The following is a 22,270-nucleotide window of genomic DNA, read 5'->3' as shown; positions in this document are numbered from 1 at the left end:
ATTGCCACTGTCACACTCAATCTTCCACATTGCCTTTTCTGCTTTCCCATCTTCTGGTTTTCCTTGATAACTAAAAATGATGCCTATACCTCTGTTGAGTTTCATTTTCTCACATCTACCAAATTTTAATTTTTTAAGATATGTTTAAGAGTAAGAAAACTATTTCTACACACTTACCTCAAGTACTGGTCCAGCTCCAAGAATAATCTGTTCTACACCACTGGCAAATCCTTTCTGACTGAGAGCAGTAAGGTGATGAATAAGAAAGTTTGTGCTTTGAGTCTTCCCGGAACCACTCTCTCCAGAAATCACAATACACTGATTCTTTTTGCGCTGAAGCATAGCATGATAAGCTACATCAGCCACAGCATAAATGTGCGGCTCAAGTTTTCCCAGTTGGTGGTTATCATACATTTTGACATATTTGGGGTTATAAATAGGAAGAAACTTGAATGGGTTAATAACTATTAGAATACTGCCAACATACGTATAAATTTTTTCATGCTTAAAGCGATTTCGTAGATTTTCTAAGAGAGTTTTCTCATTCAAATCAGGTAAACTACATAAATCATCAAAGTCTTTCTGTTGAGGCTGTGGAAGAAAACCCCGTTCCATCATCCTGCGACGTTCTTCTGTTACCCGGAGCCATGACTGAAGACTACCATAATGGATTGATCCATCAAGGTTTTTTTCTCTCAGAAGAAAGCGGTAGTCCTCTCCACTCAGGCGATTTTCCAGAGCCATTCGGGGCCACAACATCATTCGCTGAACTGGACAGTCTGTTGGATTGAGTATCCATTCTTCTCCACCAAATTCCTTTACTTCTGCTAGTACGTAACATTTTGTTTTGTCAAGATTAAGCCTGTTTATGAGAGATTCAATCACCTCAGCAGCTGTGGAGTTTTTTCTGGCAGGAATTGGACAGTAGATTGTCCCTTCTGAAATTGTCCCAGGATATATACGTAATGTATGTTCATTATCCTCAAAGCGTCGTCTTCCTCCATCATTTATATTCATATTGGATCCTGTCCCATCAGCATGGATAGTACGTGTTCAAGACTGTGCAAACCATTTTCGTGGCAAAAGAACTGTAATATAAAAGATGTGAAACATTTAGAAGTCATATTAGACAATCATTGCTTTCCGATGCTCAAGAAAGGCAGGCTTAACAATCATGTTGATTACATCTTTTAGAACACAAAATCCTAACTCTTCTCTCAGTATAGGAACAGTCTTGAAAACAGTCTCATTGAGACCACGTAGCATTACATTTTATTGTGCAGATCTGAAAACCTTCTAAAATAGCAACTTACCAAAAAATTTTTTCAATGTTTTATTAACAATTCAAAATCCAAAGAGTACAAAGAATTTATTTTGCCCCCTACTATCTCAAATGTTTCTAAAAGTACTTGGGATCATAATCAAGTTCTTTTTTTATATTTAAAGAGCCTCAGTGAAGACTGGATTAAGATGGACAGAATAAACACACAAATCTAATCACCCTGGACCCAAAAGCTCTCATACTTAAAAAAATCAAGAAAGAATGCCACCAATGGAGTAAAAATTTTGTGAAATTAAAAACAGTAAGAAGATGAGATCAGATAAACAGAAATTAAACTAGTTGAAGTTATAACTAAGATAACAATGAGAGAAACCTGCCAAAGAACAGACATATTTTCAAGGACTTCTGGCTCTCACTCTCCACTTTCCCCAAGGTGAAGAGGTAAGGGAGGCAACAAAAAGATCCTGCCCCCGGCTTGCTGAACAAAGCTGACAAAATCATAAACTAGGCACCATTATAAATTTTATTCAACCTTCCCTTGTCCTTCAATCCCACCTTTTTATCTAACCTTATTTCATTCCTTACAGTATTCTGCATATTCTTCGAATCTTCTCAAACCTCACATACCACACATCTAGAAGAATGATTTCAACTTTTATACCTCACTGAGAAAATAGTAACTTCCTTTAAATGACTTCTCCAACTCAAAATGTATTCCTATTTTCATCTCATCTCTGTTCTTCCATTCCTGTCAAGAGAGAAAATATGTCCCACATCCTTTCCAGGGCTAATAAAACCCATTTCTTATCATCTCCATCAGTAACCTGCCCCATCGAAAAACCACCGTCATGAGTTAGCAATCTTTCCCTTTTTACTAATTTCATCCTTTAACATACAAAGATGCTGTTATTAAAAAAAAAAGAAAAATACCTTCATTTACTTCTCTCTCATACTATTACATATTTGTCAAAGTCCTCTAATGAAGAAACTTTGTTTTTCATCTTTTTCCTAGATGACGTTTTAAACACAGAGAATATTACAGAACATATAAAAAGCAGCCATATATCTATCATCCAAATTCAACAAGTTTGAAAACTGCTATAATTCCCCCAGATCATTTTAAAATCAAATAAAAAATATCAGAGATATAGTTAAAGCTTCTTCCATTGCTCTGCAGAGGTAATCACTATCCTGAGGCTGGTATTATTCCCATACATGTTTTTATATTTTTATTATATATGTGGGTCTCCCTAAACTATATATAGTACAGTTTCAGTTTTGTAAGCTTTAAAAAAAATGGTATCATACTATATTTAATAGTCTGCATCTCACTTTAACTTAATATTGTCTTTTCTATGTATAAATGGTGATGTATGGAAAGTTCATTAACTTATAATATGTCATTGTATGTAGATTCATTAATCGTAACAAATGCACCACTCTGGTGGGGGATGTTGATAACAGGGGTGGCTATGCATGTGGTGGGGGCCGGCAGGGAGTATATGGCAAGTCTCTGTACCTTCCACTCAATTTTGCTGTGAACCTAAAAATGCTCTAAAAAATACAGGATTTATTTTTTAAATCCCTTTGTATGATTATACCACAATTTATCAATCTACTGTCCTTCTACTGAACACCTAGAATGTTTCCAATAGAACACTATTAAAACAATGCCGTAATTCTAACACATGTCTCTTCAGGTGCCTTTGCTAGAATTTCTCTGAGCTTTACACCTAGGAGGGGAATTGCTGGGCTTTAAGCCTCTTCAAATTTACTAGATGGGGCCGAGCTGGCCCTGTGGCCAAGTAGTTAAGTTCACGCACTCCAATTCAGCGACCCAGGGTTTCACTGGTTCAGATCCTGGGCACAGGCATGGTACCACTCGTCAGGCCACACTGAGTCAGTCCCACGTGCCACAACTAGAAGAACCCACAACTAAAAAATATACAACTATGTACTGGGAGGATTTGGGGAGAAAAAGCAAAAAAAAAAAAAATTTACTAGACATTAACAAAATGTCCTCCAAAATAGGTGTACCAACTGATTATTTCAGTCAGTATAACAAGAGCTCACATTTCTCTGCCTCCTTACCAAAAGTTAGTATTGTCAGACTTGATTTTCTGCCTCTATAAGTGTAAAAAGCTATCTTATTACTTTAATTTGCATTTACCTGATTACTAGTGAGGATAAGCAACTCTTATTTGCCATTTGGGCTAAGTTGCTTATTCATTTTCCCTTTTTGAGTTGTCTTTTCCTAATTGGTTTGAATGAGTTTTTCATATATCCTGGATATTCATCAATTTTCAGTTGAATGTGTGACAAACATCACCTACCAATCAGTGGCTTATCTTTCTATTTTGTTTACATTGCCCTTTGTTATAGAGAAGTTTTTCTCTTTTTTTTTTTTAAGGGTTTTTTTTTTTTCTTTTAGATTTTTTTTTCTCCCCAAAGTGCCCCCAGTACACAGTTATATATTTTCAGTTGTGGGTCTTTCTAGTTGTGGCATGTGGGATGCCACCACAGCATGGCTTGATGAGCGGTGCCATGTCCACGCCCAGGATCCGAACTGGCGAAACCCTGGGCCGCCGAAGTGGAGCACTCGAACTTAACCACTCAGCCACGGGGTCAGCTTTCGAAGATTTTATTTCTAGTAGTCAAATTTATCAATCCTTTAAAGGTTATAAATTATTTCTTTTTTAATAAACAACATTAACAACAAGTGGAGTTAACTCTTATTGTGTGTTTATTTGTACTGTCATTTTTCTAAGCATTTCACATGGATTATTTAATTTAATCCTCACAATTCCTTCTTACAGGCTGTTTTTATCATCCTCCTCCTCATTTTACAAATGAGAAAACACAAAAAGATTATGTAACTTGCCCAAAGTCATAACTAGAATGTGAGAAAGTTTTGATTTGAAGTAGGCAATCTGGTTCTAATGGCTCTGTAAGTATTACCTCCTGGTACAGTTTTTAAAAATCCTTCCTTATCTTGAGGACATAAAGTTATTATCCTACATTTTCTTCTAAAAGGCCTAAGTTTTGCTTTTCTCATTTACATCTTTTTAATAAATATAAAATTTATTTTCATGTATGCTGTGAGACATGGCTCTCAACTATTTTCACATCAATTCAGATCAGTAATTGAACCAGCACCACAATGAAGAACCTAATCTTTCCCAACTGATTTATAATGCTATATTCATCATGTGGCAAATTCCATATAAATATCAATCTGTTCTGGGCTCTGTATTCTGTTCCACTAATCTGTCTGTCTATCCCTGAGCCTGTCTTAATTATTATAGCTCTATAATTTTTGAATCTCAATTTGTTTCTTTAATGTTACTCTAGCCATTTACTCTACTACGAGAATCTTATGATCAGCACGTCAATTCTCATGAAAAAACCTTTCGGCATTTTGATAGACACTGCATTGATTTGAAAGATTAATACTGGAAAAATCTGACATCCTATTGACTCCCCATTTGTGAATTCCACGTTGTTGTTGTTTTTAAATTACACTATTTTTCACTTCTAAGTTTTGTCATTTTCATATCCACCAGTTCTTTTTTCTACCGATTTAAATTTCATAATTGTTTTAATTTAAGGGATACTACTCCTTCACTTATCTCCTTGAAAATCCTAAATATATAATTTGATATTTTTCAGACTAACATTATGATGTCATCCAGAGTGAACTGCTCTTCTGATTGCTTTCATATCTTTCTCAGAATTAGATGGCCTAATTTGTTTCAGAATTTACATTTACAGGTGCACTTTTTTTTTTTTTTGGTGAGGAAGATTGGCCCTGAGCTAACACCCGTTGCCAGTCTTCCTCTTTTTGCTTGAGGAAGACTGTCCTGAGCTAACATCTGTGCCAATCTTCCTCTATTTTATATGTAAGATGCCACCACCGCATGGCTTGACAAGCAGTGTGTCAGTCCAATCCTGGGATCCGAACTCATAAACCCCAGGCTGCAGAAGCCGAGAACATGAACTTAACCACTATGCCACTGGGCTGGCACCCAGGTGCACTTTTTGATGGAAGATATTTTTTTGTTTTTCATACATTTATCAAGAACCTACTATTTCCTACTTTTTTGTAAAATAATTGCAATACCATTAATTGCATCTTGAAAAACTAAGAATTTTTAGTATTACTGGTCAGTGTCCAATTTCCCCAATTATCTTATAAATATTTTTCTTACAGTTGATCCATTCAAATCAGGAGATCTGTCATGCAGTAACAGTGAAGATATGCTCTGAGCTGGCAGGTTCCTAGTTGTAAAGCCATGTTTGTGTCCTCCTGAATCCTTAGGTATAGGTTTCATATACTGTGGCCTACGGCAGCAGTCAGCAGCAAAACTACTCCTTACAGTCAAGCAGGCTCTGCCCTGCACTACTGCAAGAGACACACTGCCTAACTACAGTCTGATCTCTAAAGATGTACAATATGGCAGCCCTAGAACTAATCTCAGAAATATGTTTTTCAACAGAGGAAACACTACCTATCCTGACCCGTGGTTTCCAACAAGGAGCCCAATTCCAATGACACCTCCTCATTAGCTCAAGGAAGCCAAAACCTCAGCTGCTTTACATGCAGGTTTGCAGCCATAGCCCCACTCATTGCTTTGTGTTCTATTACCTGAGATACGTAAATGTTTATCTTTTTTGAGCCCCATTTATGTCAGTTTGGTTTTCTATTTTCCTTACTTTATCAATCATTGCTTTATGTTTGGAAAAAATGGATTGCCTCAAAATAGCACTCACAAATCCATCTTGACAGCAAGCCATGAGCATTTATCACAATCTTCTGGAAAACGTTTTTAAAAATATACATTTCTAGGCCCAATAATGGTTCTGAGGTTGGGAAACATAGGCAATTCTCTTGTTGCTGGTCTACAGAATAGTATTTGGGAATCAGTGGTCTGTATTTCCACTCTCCACTCCCTCACCACTCGTCCCACATAGTGAGCTACTGCCAATGTGCTCGGAAAATGTCACCAGTTAGCATAAAGTTGCCAAATCCAAAGCCCTCTTCTCTCAATCTTCATCTTAACATCCCATACTACAGCATTTGATTAAGGTGGCCATCTTCTCAATCTTGAAACTGCCCTCACAAAAGAATTATTTTTCTTACAATCTTCCTGATAGGCTCGATCTTTTTTTTTATTCACTCTTACAGCTCTTTTTCCACTACCTCAACTTAAAAATAAAAATATTCCCCCAGTTTCCAGTCTCAACCCAGCGCTTTTTTATCTGAATGATTTTACCTAGTCCTCTACCTATAATTCATGCCATTATCTATTATCCATGGATGCTTCTGCACTACAGTGGCAGAACTGAGCACCTGTGGCAGAAACCATATGATCCACAAACATATGTGGCCCTTAAAAGAAAAAGTTGGTCAACCTCTATTCTAGGCTAATTACTAAAAAATAGGAAAAAAATATACCTTCCCAACTAGCATAGTAAAAAAGTGGAACGATAAAAAACAGTCAATTCAAAAGAAGGCAAGAAATGGGGTTGGGGGTGAGAACAGATGGGACAAACGGAAAGCAAACTAAATAAATCAGCAACTGTATTAAGTGTAAATGCTCCAGTTAAAAAACAAAGATCGTCAGACCAGATTTTTAAAATCCAACTACATGCTGTCTTCAATAGACACATACCTACAGTATAAGGGTACAAAATCTGAAAGTAAAAAAATAGAAGATATCTCATGTAAATTCTAACAAAAATAAAGTTGGTATAATCAAAATAATATCAAGCAAAATAGAAAAAGAAAGTTAGGTTAAATACCTCTTAGGACCCTTTTAGCTCTTACATACTACAGTTGTAGGTTTAGGCCTGAAACAAAGGTCTCTGGATACCACTGGTGACCCTGAAAAGCAGGAATCTGAAAGAACTATAAGAAGTTAAGGAGGAAGTGATAGTTTGGCAAGTAAGCAGACTAGGCAGTTAATCAAATCTGCAAGAAAGAAAAGGAGTGTGAATGAAATTTTTATTAACTAGAGGGCTTGGGAGCACATCTTTCAGTTATAAATAGAAGCAAGCAGAGAAGTAAAAAAGGAAAGGTCTAAGTGATGAGCTAAAGTTCTTTGGTAAACAAGACTAAATGAGATGTAGGTCAAAAGTGGACAGGGACCTCTCCCAGAAAGAAAAAAAGACACTATATCTCTTTTTTGAAAGAATTAAAAAAAAAAAAGAAGATGGGCTGATGGGCTGAGAAACAGCTTTACATAAGACATGACAAGAGTGCATGTCAGCTGATCTTCATCACTAGACAGGATGTAGGAGCCCACTTTTACCTACAGTAAGTCAATGCCTGGTAAAAGCCAAACTGGGTGCTGAAAGAAGAAATATTTTGTAGTATATCAATTGAAGAAAAGGTAATGGAAGAAATGAGGTATCAGATGACACACTGTAGCACTGGGACATGGACAGCTATCAGTTTAGTCTGCCCTAATATCTGCTTTGGTAGGTAATCTACACCTTCTTCTGATGAAAGTGCTGTGTTTTCCTTTGAAGAATTACTTCTCCTCTCCTGTGATTTGACACAGTTTGAATGGACTGACCTCATCCCCTAGTCACGGGGGAAGCTGGTATTAGCTGTGACCCAGGCCAGTCAATCAGTTTATTCCATTCCCCCTAGGAACAGTACATTCTACACTGCATTCCCCCTGCTCACTGACATTCTACACTGGAACACTGCTGTAACTATTAGGAAAGAAGCATTTTTTTCCTACTATGGTTGCTAATCTAGAACAATGTAAACCTAGAGCTATGGGCAGGCATCTTCCCTGAATACACAGAATAAGCCTCTCTGCAGTAAAAGAAAATGAACTAACACACACAGCAAAGCCTTATCAATATTGTTTGGGCCACTGAATCCAGCTGTGCTTCAAATAAACTCAATCACTGAACTTCCTTGTTAAGTGTGCCCATCAATCCTCTTTTATTCCCTGCATCACTCTGAGTTGGTTTTCTGTTCTCTACAATCAAAAGAGCCCACTACAACAGGTAGCATTTCAGTGCAATTCCCTTTGAAAATATAGGTATCCCTTGTTATCCAAATTCCTGACATCGAAAAACCTCACAATCTAAATTTAGGAACCAGATATATTTGAATAAACTTTTAGATTGTTCCTTCACTATCATGCTATTTGCTACCCAAACTTGGGTAACCAAATAGATTCCAAGGCAGTACCCCCTGACATCCAAATTTCACTATCCAAACTGAAGAATTAAACAGATTTGGATAGTGAAAGATATTTACAATGTCAGCCATGCACAAATATGGAAAGGAATGTACAATATAATGTCAAATAAAAAAACATACAATATATAATTGTATGTAAAGGTGCACATATATTAAAAATGTACCAAAAAAATAGCCTTTGGGGACATCTTCAAAATTTTCCTTTATAGTTTTCATCAAAAACTAAGTTCGACATGCATTACCTCATTCGAGTTGAACAGCACTTTCCTGAGACGGGGAATAACAATTACCTTTCAAATCAGAAAATTAAGGCTTAAAAAGCAAAAAAATCTATGAAAACACTTTATGATAAAGATAGCATTTCAAATCAGCAGGGAAAAAGGAGATTACTCAATGATGACGTGAGGATAAATGACTGACTGTGAGAATAAAACTACACATATAAAGAATTAAGCACATTACTGGCACTTATATAGCAATCAGACATTGCTATATCTTTTATGAAGAAAATTATTTAACACTTTTTATTCCCTATCCCAAGGTAGTTACTTCAAAAGTATATGCTAACAGAGGGAAACAATGTGGTGAGACAGTTGCTGTGGTCAGTAGGGTGTGGTTCCGAATAGGCCAGCTTATGATGTTATTCACTGGACTGAGTTAGAAGGGACTAATTACAGAGGAAAACTGTGGCAAAGACAGAAAACAGTCAGGGAATACAGAGTTTCCTTTAAATTGGAAGTTCAGTTAAAAAGATAAAAAGAAATGACCAAAGATTTTTAATGCAGTTTTGTGTCTGTGTGCTAACAAAATTTAATTTTCAAAGATTCTAGATTGTTGTTTTTACTTTTTTATCAAGTTCTCAAGGTTATTTTCCAAGAAGAAAAAAAAAGTATCCTCTCTCTTTATACTTGCTTTATCATAGGGATCTACTGATGAATGTTAGTAAGCAGGATCATTAATTATCATTCAGTAACAAGAGGAGTGGAAGAATAGAATCAGGCAAATGCATGTCTAAAAAATAAAATCTAGCTTCACTGAAGAATAAAATAACTCAAAGCAAAGGCCTCACCAGTACATATTAAGAAGAGAACATTCTACTGTCTGGGGCCAGCCTGGTGGCATACCGGTTAAGTTTGCACACACTGCTGTGGCAGCCCAGGGTCACCAGTTTGAATCCCAGGTACAGACCCAGCACAGCTCATCAAGCCATGTGGTGCCAGGCATCCCACATATAAAATAGAGGAAGATGGGCAAAGATGTTAGCTCAGTGCCAATCTTCCTCAGCAAAAAGAGGAGGACTGGTGGCGGCTGTTAGCTCAGGGCTAATCTTCCTCAAAAAAAAAAAAAGAGAACATTCTACTGTCAAGGCAGGATCCATTCGAGAAAACAATACTGATTTGTGTACAGCTGTAAATTTCATGGGGAGAGAGCTACTATTTCAAACTTATTTTAGAAAAATAACTCTGGGAAAGTGGTGTTCAAGACCTAATATTCATGTTTCTTCATTTTTTGGTACTTACAATTAAAATGTTCTAAAAATCAATATAGTTATTACCATACTAATGTACAACCACATTTATAAACATATATATAACTTACTTAGATTTATAAATATTCGTATTTTTAAACTTTGCAAACTATGTGTTTTGTAATGATTTTTTTTCCCCCAAAGTCCCCAGATACTCTTTTTTCAAACCATTGCCTCCTCTTCCCAGGCATACAACTAGACTATATTTCCCAACCTTTCTTACAGTTAGTTACATGTGGTCATCTGACCACGTCCTAAGCCAATGGTATGTGGGCAAGGATGATACACATCTCCTTCAGGCTGAGCCAAATAAGGGCCCCTAAAAAAAGGGTGAGCCTTTCCTTGTCTGCTGCAAGAATGGAGAGGATCCAGGGAAAAGCTCCAAGATCCAAAGGGATATAGAGCCGCTAGATGGAAGGACCCTGGGTCCCAAAAGACCACATAGAGAAGAGCACCCACCAACACTCCATCCCCATGTACCTACATTTTACTGTGATATAAATAAGAAACAAACTTTTATCGTGTAGAGCCACTGATATTCAGGGTGTGTCTAGTTACAGCAGTTAGCCTTCCCTGACTAATGCATTACCACAAAGTTTTCCAACCCCTCCCCTGTAAGGAGATTTCTCTTATATTCAATCCATCAATAAGTACTATTGGTCTGCCTTTAAAATACATTGTGAATCTAACCATTTTTTTTTACCATTCCTATCTCTAGCACTTAGTTCAAGCCCACTGTCATTCTATCATCTGAGTTAGTGAAGGAGTATGATAAATCTTGCTTCTATCATTGTTCCACTACCGTCTGTTTTACAAACAACAGGCAGAGTCATCCTTTTTAAAGGTAAATCAGATCACGCCACTCTTCTATTCAAAACTTTCAATGGCTCTCCACAAAACAAATAAAATTGAAACCTCTCACTGTGACCTAACTTCATCTTTCCCTCACTCTACTCCACTAGAGCCTCACTGGTCTTTTTTCTGTGTTAAGCTTATTCCTGCTTCAGGACCTTTACACTTCCTTCCTGCTCCCTCTGCCTGGACCTTCTTTCTTATCATTGAGGTCTCTGCTCAAATGCCAACTTCTCAAACAGGCTTCTTTACTACCCTCTTTAAAATAACCCTCTATCCCCACTCTATTCTCCTTATCTCGACTTATATTTAATCAGAAACTTGATACACTACCTGGAATTATATTAGTATTTGTTTGTTTTTTTGTTTATTGTCTGACTTGCCCACTGAACAATAAAAGACTTCATCTTTTTCATCACAGGTATCCACAGCTCAAAAAGACACTTGGTAAAGGAATAAACAAATTCACATACACATTAATTCATGTATTTTAGCAATCATTTTTATTGCTTAAGACAGTCATTTTATTAAACTTCTCCATAGCTTTTTTTCCACTAACTTTCTCATCTATTTTCAGTATATATCCCACTTTACTTGACTTCCTGTAAGAGCTATTTTCAACAATAATTTGACAATGTCTGGCTTTAAAGGTGAGCAAGTAATTCAAAGTCCTTTCCTAAGGAGGTAATCAATGCTGCTGATACAGTAAGTATATCTCACAATATATATGGAAGAGTGGCTCTTAAGAAAAGAGGATATCCAAATGGCCAATAAAGACATGAAAAACAACTCAACATCTGTGACAGATTAGATTATTGTTCAAAAATATTCACCACCTACCCTCATGTCTATTGGAGAAGTGTATCTCCCCATCCCTTAAATTTGGGCTAAGCCACATGACTTAGTTTGAAGAATAGGAGGTCAGCAGACATGACACAAACAAGGTCTTGAAATATGTTTGGCCAGCTAGCTATGCCTTCTTGTACTTGTGCCACCACCATGAGAACATGCCTCATCTAGCCCTACCAGTCCCGGTAGGAAGATGAGATACACAGAGCAGAGCTGTCCCAGCTGACCCACAAAATCATGACGGAGAAATAAATACTTACCGCTGTACACCACTGGTCATTATCAGGTTGTTTCTTAAGCAGTAATAGTTAACTAACACAACATCATTAGTCATCAGAGAAATGCAAATCAAAATCACAATGGGATGCTACCAAACCTCCACCAAAATGGTTTATGCCCATGAAAAGATATGTACAAGAACATTCATTGCAGCTTCATTCATAAAATAATAGCCAAAAAATGAAAACAATCAAAATATCCATCAATAATAAAATAAACGGAATACAATATATTCCATTATTCCAATATTAAAAAAGGACAAATTGCTGACACACACAACATGAATCTCAGAGACATAAAGTTAAGTGAAAAAAGCCAGATACAAAAAGATACATACTAAATTATCCCATTTATATGAAGTTCACAAACAGGCAAAATAAATCTATGGTTACAAACTTCAGAAGCATGGCTACCTTTAGGGGAGGGGGAGTTATGGAGGTAGGGCACAAAAGGAAGCCTTATATAGTTTTATAAACATTCTATATCTTGATCTGGATGGTGGATGACTAGGTATATACACATAATTTTTAAACTGTGAACCTGAAGACTCATGCACTTTACTCTATGTCATATCTCAATAAAAAAAGGAAGGAAAAACTTTAGCCTAACTAATGAGACTGGTTATTTGAAGTTAAAATGGTATTCATGTAATAAATGTTGCTTATCAGTCTAATATTGCTATTACCGTATAAGTTAAGAATGTCTCAAAATTACACCATACTATAATCACTAAATCCCAGGGAAAGTACAAAACTTAGCATCTAATTTAAAATACCAGTCCAAATAGTTAAAACATGACCTTATTTTAACAGTTTCAAAACAAACCGATCTTTTGCCATTCTACTAAGACACCATGTGGAGATCAGACTGTAACAAAAACATGAATCTTAAACAACTTAAAATCTCTCCCTCTACAAGATATATTTCCATTGTTTGTAAAATGAGATTTTTCCCTAATACACCAATATAATATGGATGGACTACTTATGAAGCTTCTGTGCTTTTATCAATTTAGGTAATAAAATTGCAGAGCTTCAAAATATTTACTTATTCTAATAAAAGTCTTTTAAGGCTATAAAAGAAATTTTGTATAGTTTTACTCGGCAAATTTTCTATTCTGTAGCAACCCCCTCAAGTTTAATTACATAAAATGCATAGATACTCATAATTACAATACAATGCACAGTTTGACAGACTAAGAATCCTACAGTTCTTCAGAATTCTTAAAGAAAATACAAAAAGTCTATTTGCAATTGGAAAAGAAAAGAAAATTATAAATGATTTTCTTTTCTAGGTTATTTATTCTGAGGTTTCCTTTTACTAGTTCAATGATATCTGCCTACAAGACTATCAAATCACCCTTCCACAGTCCTCATGGAAAGAAAACTTCTTCAAACAGCTTTCCTCCCTAGGCTCTCATTCTCTACATAAACATATTAAGTGAACATGCATTTAGTGACTCCTATGAGCTCAGGAATGAGCTGTATCTCAGCAGTACTTTACTTCTCTGAAATACTGTAACACCTTATTTCATTCACAGCTTTAAAAAAAAAATCTCCTCTTTATTGAACATATACAGCTAGACATTGTGTTATGTGCCTTCTATGTACTACCTCACTTAATAAGAAATGTGTCCTATTACCCTCATTTACAGATGAAGAAACCAATTCCAGAGAGGTTATGTGATGTTCCCAAGATAATATAACTAGTATGTGGGCGATCTGGGATTAGAAACCAGGTCCCAGTTGCTTAACCAATAAGCTACACTTAGAACAAATAAGAAACATGATGATAATTAATAATAACGGTAAGAAACATTCATATAGCATTTACTACATGCTTAAATCATTTAATCTTCATAACAATACTAATTAAATGTGTCCTATTATTATCCCCATTTTACAGATCAAGAAATTGAAGCACATGGAGGCTGCCATTTATCCAAGGTTACAGGCCAGTGAATGGCAGAGGCAAGATTTGGACTTCAGTGGTCTAGCCCTAGAATTTAGGTTCTTTTTCTTTTTTTTAAAGATTGGCATCTGAGCTAACAACTATTTCCAATCTTTTTTTTCTTTTCTGTTTTATCTTCCCATACCCCCCCGTACATAATTGTATATTTTTAGTTGCAGGTCCTTCTAGTTGTGGGATGTGGAACGCCACTTCAACGTGGCCTGACGAGCAGTGCCATGTCTGCGCCCAGGATCCCAACCCTGGGCCACTGCAGCAGAGCACGCGAACTTAACCACTTGGCCACGGAGCCGGCCCCCGAGAATTTCAGTTCTTAACTGCTATGTTACTTTGCCTTTCATAAATTGCCTTCTGTTATAGTTGATAAGGTACATGTCTTATCTCCTCCATGAAATCATAAGCTCTTAGAGCGCAGAAGTCAAGTCTTCTGACCCTACTACACCTCAGCATCACATTTTCTCTAACATAGAGACTGGTAAATAAGGGGAAACTAAGAGACACACTGAGGTCCTAAGGAAGGCTTCTTTGCAGTAGTGATGTTTGAGCTTGCCTTGCCACTGAACTCCAAAATTGTATATCTAATTGCTTAGTGCATATCTGGTGGTATCCCCTACTAATCTATAGGCTTGTTGAGGGCAGTGTTTTTATTTCAAAAAATCTTTTTTGAATAAATATGTGAAACTCTATTATAAAGGGTCATAGCTCACAATCCCCACTATCAACAGAATCAAAAATATAAAAGGATTTCATAAGCAATTATATAATTTGTGGTAAACTACTTATCAGGCTGCTGAAATAGGAGAGTAGAGGAGTACAGTGTTAGACACTAGAAACATATATTGCTTATACTCACCAGAAAATAAGGGAGCAAAAGCAAAACAAAACAGAGAGACTTCTCCTTTTTCTTAATTCACGTATTCATAAATTTTCATTCCTTCAGTTTCTTTTAAGACATCCTTCCTTTTGAGCACCCCTTCCTTTGACTTTCATTAAGAATCAGAGACTAGGGGAGTTTATTTATGGGTTGATCCACTTATGAGCTCCATAAATGTCTGTATATTTTGGCAATCTTGTTGACAAGATACATATACTCAATGACTATAAAATGGACACCAAAATGCAGAGACTCAGCATCACTTTCCAATTCTTAAGCTTCTGCAACAAGAGTTCAGCACTTATTTAGAAACTTAGCCTAAGAATATCTTTCAACTCTACTACTTTGTCTATGGAACACATGCTTCCATAATATGACATCTTTCAGGTACTCAGTGGTTTTTCAGATGTGCATACTTCTAATGATTTGAATAGTTTCACAGGTATACTTTAAACTCAAATATGAATCCTCTGTACGAATGATTCTAAGGGGCTTTCAGAGTCACACGAGCAATAAACCCTTTTAACAGATCATCTCTTCGCATCCACTTTGGGAGCAGTCTCAGACTGTTTAGTCTTTGTCTCTACTATATTTTTTATCTGTCTTGCTTTTCTATCCTTTTAACAATGACTCTAATATTTCTTTTATTAACTACTGTTGCTTAATTCCTTCAGTCCAGACAACTTAACTGACGTTTCAAAACTCTTCAACAATTAAGCATCCTAAGCTCAAAAAATACTAGGGAAACAGGGCCGGCCCAGTGGCGCAGGGGTTAAGTGCACACGTTCTGATTCGTTGGCCCCGGGGTTTGCCAGTTCAGATCCCAGGTGCGGAGATGGCATCACTTGGCAAGCCATGCTGTGGTAGTCATCCCACATATAAAATAGAGGAAGATAGGCACGGATATTAGCTCAGGGCCAGTCTTCCTCAGCAAAAATAGGAGGATTGGCAGCAGATGTTAGCTCAGGGCTAATCTTCCTCAAAAACAAACAAACAAAAAAATACTAAGGAAGCAAATGAACAAAGTAATTTTAGATAGCAATGGGTTCTTTTTCTGTAAAAGGCCAGACAGTTAATATTTTACACTTGTGGGTCACATAAACTCCGTCACATATTTGAGTTTTTTGTGTGTTTTGTTCTACTCTTTTAAATGTTTAAAAATGTAAAAACCATTTTTAGCTCTCAGACAGTACAAAAATAGGCCACCTGCCGGATTTGGCCCGTGGGCAGTAGTTTCTCTGTCATTATAGTAGAGGGCTTAGGTATGCTATTTTAGTTATCAGTAGCACTCAGTGAAGCTTCTGGGAAGTGAAGAGAAGCCTATATGACACGAAGGTACCAACTGTGCTAACATATGGAAGAAATACTCCAGGTTCAAAGGAACAGGTAGTGCAAAATGTCTAAAGCAGAAATAAACTTGGTATGACTGAGAAACAGAGAGGAGGTTAGTGTGGCTGAAGAAAGTATACAGAAAGGAAAACGGTGAGAGATGAGGTCAGAGGTAGGAAGGGGTTGGATTGTGTAGTAGCTTGCAGTATGTGATTTTACTCTAAATGGAATAGAAAGCCTCTGAGTATTGTTTTGTTTTTTCATATACGGGGAATGATATGACATAATTTATGTTTTTAAAAGATGACTCCAATTGCTTGAAATAGAATAGATTAGGGACCGGCCCAGTGGAACAGCAGTTAAGTGCGCACATTCCACTTCGGTGGCCTGGAGTTCGCTGGTTCGGATCCCAGGTGCAGACATGGCACCACTTGGCAAGCCATGCTGTGGTAGACGTCCCACATATAAAGTAGAGGAGGATGGGCACGGGTGTTAACTTAGGACCAGTCTTCCTCAGCAAAAAGAGGAGGATTGGCAGCATATGTTAGCTCAGGGCTAATCTTCCTCAAAAAAAAGAAAAAAAAAAAAGAATAGATTAGAAAAGGGAGGGAGGAAGAAGCAGAAGCAGGGAGACTAGTTAGGAGGTTGTTGTAGTAGTCCAGGCAAAAGATAATGGCTGTTGGAAAGAGTAGTAACAGTGGAGACATAAAGAAGTAGACAGATTGGGTATGTATTCTGGACTCACTGATGGATTAGACGTGAAAAGAAACATAACACCTAGGTTTATCTGGCTGAAAAGAACTTGGTAAATAGTGGTTCTATTTACTAAAATGAGGAAGAGGAGGAAGAACAAGTTTGTTTATGTTCATTTGTTGGTGTTATTTTTGTTGCTGTTTGGAAGGGAGGGGCAAATATGGCTTAGTATGCCTTTGGCCACATTAAGTCTAAAATACCTATAGGATATCCAAGTAGAAATATTATGCAAGCAACCGGATATACAAATCTGGAAAACAAATGAGGAAAGGGCTAGAGATAATACACATCTGGTAATAATCATCATATGGATGGTATTTTAAGCCATCAGACTAGATGAACTCACATACAAAGAAACTGTAGACAGAGAAAAGGAACTATGACCAAGCCATGTGGTTGCCAATGTTTAGTGGACCAGCAGAGAAAGAAGGGAAGTCAAAAATAGAGCAGCTAATGACTTAAAAACACATAGTAGTAACAGTAGTCATAGTAATAATAGTAATAATGGTTAACCCTTAGAATACTTATTATCTGCCAAACTATTCATTTGAGTCATTAAATCTAAGAACAACTTTGTGGAGGTAAGCACTATTATCACGATTTTCAAATGAAGAAACTGAAGAACAAAGGATAAACAGCCTGCTCTAGATGAGACATCTAAGCAGAGGAAAACCGCCAGGCAAAGGAAGGGTCATAAAGAGAAGTATTTCAAGCAGCAAATGAAGTCAAATAAGATTAGATAAAGGATCTATCTATTTGAAATCACAGAAATAAAATGTGACCATTTCTGTGTTCTGTTTGTGTTGTAGCTAGTTAAGTCTGGACATGTACTTCAATTTCCTAATGGGGTTAGTCTGAGAGATAAGTTAACATATAAAAAGAACTTAAAACAATATCTGGCACATAGTAAACAGCATATAAGTGTCGGCAGGCACCATTATTATTATTATTATTATTATTATTATTATTATTGAATATTCCATTACCTACCTACCTATGAGAAGACATCTTATCTTTCCTATTATAAATTATTCATGGTTAGTAATCTACTTTTACATAGATCACTATGTAATCAATGTTACTACTCTATTAAGACACTGTGGAGATATAGTAAATCATCTGTTCCCAGAAGCTAAAGTTAAGCCACTGCTAACTACTCTTCAAGTGTGACCCTCCATTAAATTAGTATTTACCTGTAAAGATCATAAGATCTATACCAAGATCAACAACTTGCAACATTTGCCTTAGTTATTTAAAAATCATTTTAGTGGCTCCTATAACTAAGAAAAGTCACTAAGTGTACCTATCTCAACCAATTACCACCACAATTACCAGGGTCCATGGAACATCAAAAAATCATAACCAAGTAATGCACTGGGCAACAATCCTCAGATCTAGGTATACCCCCTGATCTAGTAAATTTATTCCATAGAGCCAACACATCACTCCTCTTCACATCTCAAGGGAATCTAAATTAAAACATCAATGACAGTCTCAAGAACTGAAAGAAGAAATCAGGAAGAGCCACATTTTCAAACAAACAAATACGTAAACTATAGCTCAGATTAGCTGTTTAGCAATGGTTCATCATGGCAACGATTTTATAGCAAAAGCCCATAGGGAGGCAAAAAAAAAAAGGAACACTGATAATACAGTAATCTTCCTCTGTTTGGACAACTTTTACAGATGGAACTGAGGTGTCTAACAGAAAGCAACCAACAGGAAATGCCAACAATGACAGGTAATATGTAAATCTGGTATCACAGTCTGCTGAAATTAAAGACTCTACACAAAATTCTGAAAAGAAAAGTAGCTGTGTGACCTGGGAAAGCTATTTAACTTACAATATTATTTACCGGCATTTAATTATGGTCTAGCGCAGGTCTAGTGCAAGTTTTCCTGTAAAGGGCCAGACAGTAAATACATCAAACTTCATAGGTCATATGGTCTCCTCCCAACTACTGTACTCAACTCTGCCTTTGTGGTGAGAAGACAGCCATAAACAAAAACTTGTCCTCACATCACCTGGCTTTTACTCATAAAAGCTGAAATCCAGAAAAAAATTTAACTGATGGAAAGTTAGATTTGAGTAGGTATTCCTGTGTGATAATAATAAAAAATTAATCATTCTCCCTATAGTTTATATCATGGAAATGAAAAAGCAAAGTTATAAACTTCATTCTCACAGTTCTTTTTATATATAATATTCACATACAATAAAAATTACAAGATGTTCAAAAAATTACGAAAATGTGATGCACAGGCAAGAGAAAAAAGTCAAAAAAACCCATACATGACCCAGATGTGGGAATTAGCAGAGTTTAAAATAAATGTTATAAAGATATGTTTGAGAAAAATATGGATTTAATATATTTTGGCAGAGAAATGGGAACTCTATAAAAGAGCCAAATGGAAATTCTCAAATTAAGAAATACAATATCTGGGGGCCGGCCCGGTGGTGCAGTGGTTAAGTTCACTCGTTCCGCTTCGGCAGCCCAGGGTTCACCAGCTCGGATCCCGGGTGAGGACATGGCACTGCTTGGCAAGCCATGCTGTGGCAGGCATCCCACATATAAAAAAGTAGAGAAAGATGGGCACGGATGTTAGCTCAGGGCCAGTCTTCCTCAGCAAAAAGAGGAGGATTGGCAGCATATGTTAGCTCAGGGCTAACCTTCCTTAAAAAAAAAGGAATACAATATCTGAAATAGAAAGTATGCTGAATAGGCTTAACAATAGATAAGACACAGAAAAGATCACTGAGTTCAAGAGATCAATAGAATTACCCAAACTAAAGTATAGACAAAAAAGAATTAAACAAAAAGGTTTAGGATTAGACAGTCAGAGATCTCTGAGGCAATATCAAACAGTCTAGAAAGAGATGAAAAAGAGAATGGTACAGAAGAAATATTTGAGGAGAAAACGGCAGAATTTTTTCCAAAATTGATGTAAAAATAAACCCACAGACCCAAAAAACACAACAAACTAAATAAACAAACAGAAAATTACACCCAGGTACATCTAATAAAACTGTTTAAAATTAAAAATAAAGAGAAAATCTTAAAAGTATCCAAAGAAAAAGGACAGATTACATTCAGGGTAACAAGAATGACAGCTGATTTGCTCTCAAAAATAGAAGCTAGACCACAATTGACAGTATGTTTTAATTGCTGAAAGAAAAAAACTGACAACCTAGAATTCTAAACCTTGCAAAAATATCCTTTAAATACAAAGATTAAAACAAAGATATTTTCAGACAAACAAAAGCTGAGAGAACTCATCACCAGTAGACAAACAAGAAATACTAAAGGAATGTCTTCTGACTGAAAGAGAATAATCTCGAATATAAGTCTGGATCTGCAGGAAAGAAAGAAAAATGCTGGGAACAAGAAGGGTATGTCGATTCTCACCACTTCTATTCAATACTGTATTAGAGATAACAGCCAGTGCCAGGAAGCACTAAAGGCACAAAGAAGAATTAAAACTATCTTTATTCTCAGAGAACACAATCTTATACACAGAGGATCCAGAGGAATAGTCAAACTACTAAAACTAACAACTTATCAAGTTCAAATAACACAAGTACAATATACACAAATCAAGTAACAACAAGACAATTGGAAAAATGAAATTTAAAAAACAATACCATTTATAATAGAATCAAAAACATTTAACAATAAAGTTAGCAAAAAGATGTGAAAGACTTCTAACCTGAAAATTACGAAACTCTGCTGAAAGAAACTGAAGAGAACCTCAATATATAGATATACCATACTCAAGAATACACAGACTCGATACTATTAAGATGCAAACGTTCCCCAAATTGATCTACAGATTCAACACAATCCCCAATCAAAATCCCAGAAAGTTATTTTGTGAATATATACTGATTATAAAGTTTATATGGGAAGGCAAAAGACCCAGAATAGCCATGATAATATTGAAGGAGAAAAACAAGGTTGGAGAAGCAAATGACAAGACTTCAAGACTTATCTTTTCTAAGCTACAGTAATCAATACAGTTGATATTGCCAAAGGAAAAAACAAACGGATTACTGGAACAGAAAAGAGAGCCCAGAAACAGACCTACACAAATGTAGTCAACAGATTGTTGACAAAGGAGCAAAGGCAATTCAATGGAGAAAGGATAATCTTCTCAACAAATGCTGGAACAAGTGGATGTCTACACACACAAAAAAATATTTTATATAGATATAAACCTTACATCTTTCAGAAAACTTAACTCAAAATGGATCACAGACCTAAATGTAAAACAAAAACTATAAAACTCTTAGAAGATAGCACAGGGGAAAAAATCTAAATAACCATGGGTTTGGTAATGACTCCTTTTTTTTTTTTTTTTTTTTTTGCTGAGGAAGATTAGCCCTGAGCTGACATCTGTGCCAATCTTTCTCTACTTTATATGTGGGTTGCTGCCACAGCATGGCTGATGAGTGTGTAGGTCTGGACCTGGGATCCAAACCCACGAACCCAGGCCTCCAAAGTGGAGCATGCCAAACTTAACCATGAGGTCAGCGGGCTGGCCCCTGGAAACGACTTTTTAAATACAACACCAAAAGTAAAAGCCATAAAAAGAAAAAACTGATAAATCAGACTTTATTAAAATCAAATTCTGCTCTGCAAAAGATACTACTAAGAGAGCCGGCCTTGTGGCTGAGTGGTTAGGTTCGTGCACTCTGCTGCAGCGGCCCAGGGTTTCACCAGTTCGAATCCTGGGTGCGGACATGGCACCACTCATCAGGCCATGCCGAGGTGGTGTCCCACATGCCACAACTAGAAGGACCCACAACTAAAAATACACAACTATGTACTGGGGGACTTTAGGAGAAAAAGGAAAAATAAAATCTTTAAAAAAACAAAAAAGATACTACTAAGAGAATGAAAGGACAAGCCACAGACTGGGAGAAAATCTTTGCAAAACAAATATCTGATAAAGGACTGGTATTCAAACCATACAAAGAACTCTTAAAACTTAATAATAAAAAAAACAAGCAATCTAATTAAAATGGGAAAAAGATCTGGATTTCTCACCAAAGATATACAGATGGCAAAGAAGCATATGAAAAGATGATTAACATCATATCTCATTAGAGAATTTAAAATTAAAACAATGAGATAGTACTACACACCTAACAGAATGGCAAAAATCCAAAACAACGTCAAGGCCAAATGCTGGTGAGGATGTAAAGCAAGAGGAATTCCCATTTACTGCTGGTAGGAATGCAAAATAGCACAGCTGCTTCGGAAAAGAGTTTTGCAGCTTCTTACCAACTAAACATACTCTTAACATACAACCCAGCAATCACACTCCTTGGTG

At 36.4% G+C, this 22,270-nt stretch overlaps 1 protein-coding gene across 45 annotated transcripts in view; it reads right to left on the bottom strand.

The window, feature by feature from the left end:
• The window catches only part of MYO9A (myosin IXA), a 289,948-nt gene that overhangs the window by 241,349 nt on the left and 26,329 nt on the right, over positions 1-22,270 (bottom strand). For all 45 annotated transcript variants that reach the window (XR_011425596.1, XR_011425595.1, XM_070234206.1 and 42 more), the window contains one exon: positions 178-1,088. Coding sequence is in view for 43 of the 45 variants with exons in the window: in XM_070234206.1 (XP_070090307.1) it covers positions 178-1,017 (840 nt within the window). In the remaining 2 variants the exon portion in view is untranslated. The remainder of the gene's footprint in view (positions 1-177; positions 1,089-22,270) is intronic.

This window comes from Equus caballus, chromosome 1 (assembly GCF_041296265.1).
Source record: "Equus caballus isolate H_3958 breed thoroughbred chromosome 1, TB-T2T, whole genome shotgun sequence".
Lineage (NCBI taxonomy): Eukaryota > Metazoa > Chordata > Mammalia > Perissodactyla > Equidae > Equus > Equus caballus.
The sequence above is the reverse complement of the archived record's forward strand: the minus strand, read 5'-3'. Positions and strand labels throughout refer to the sequence as shown.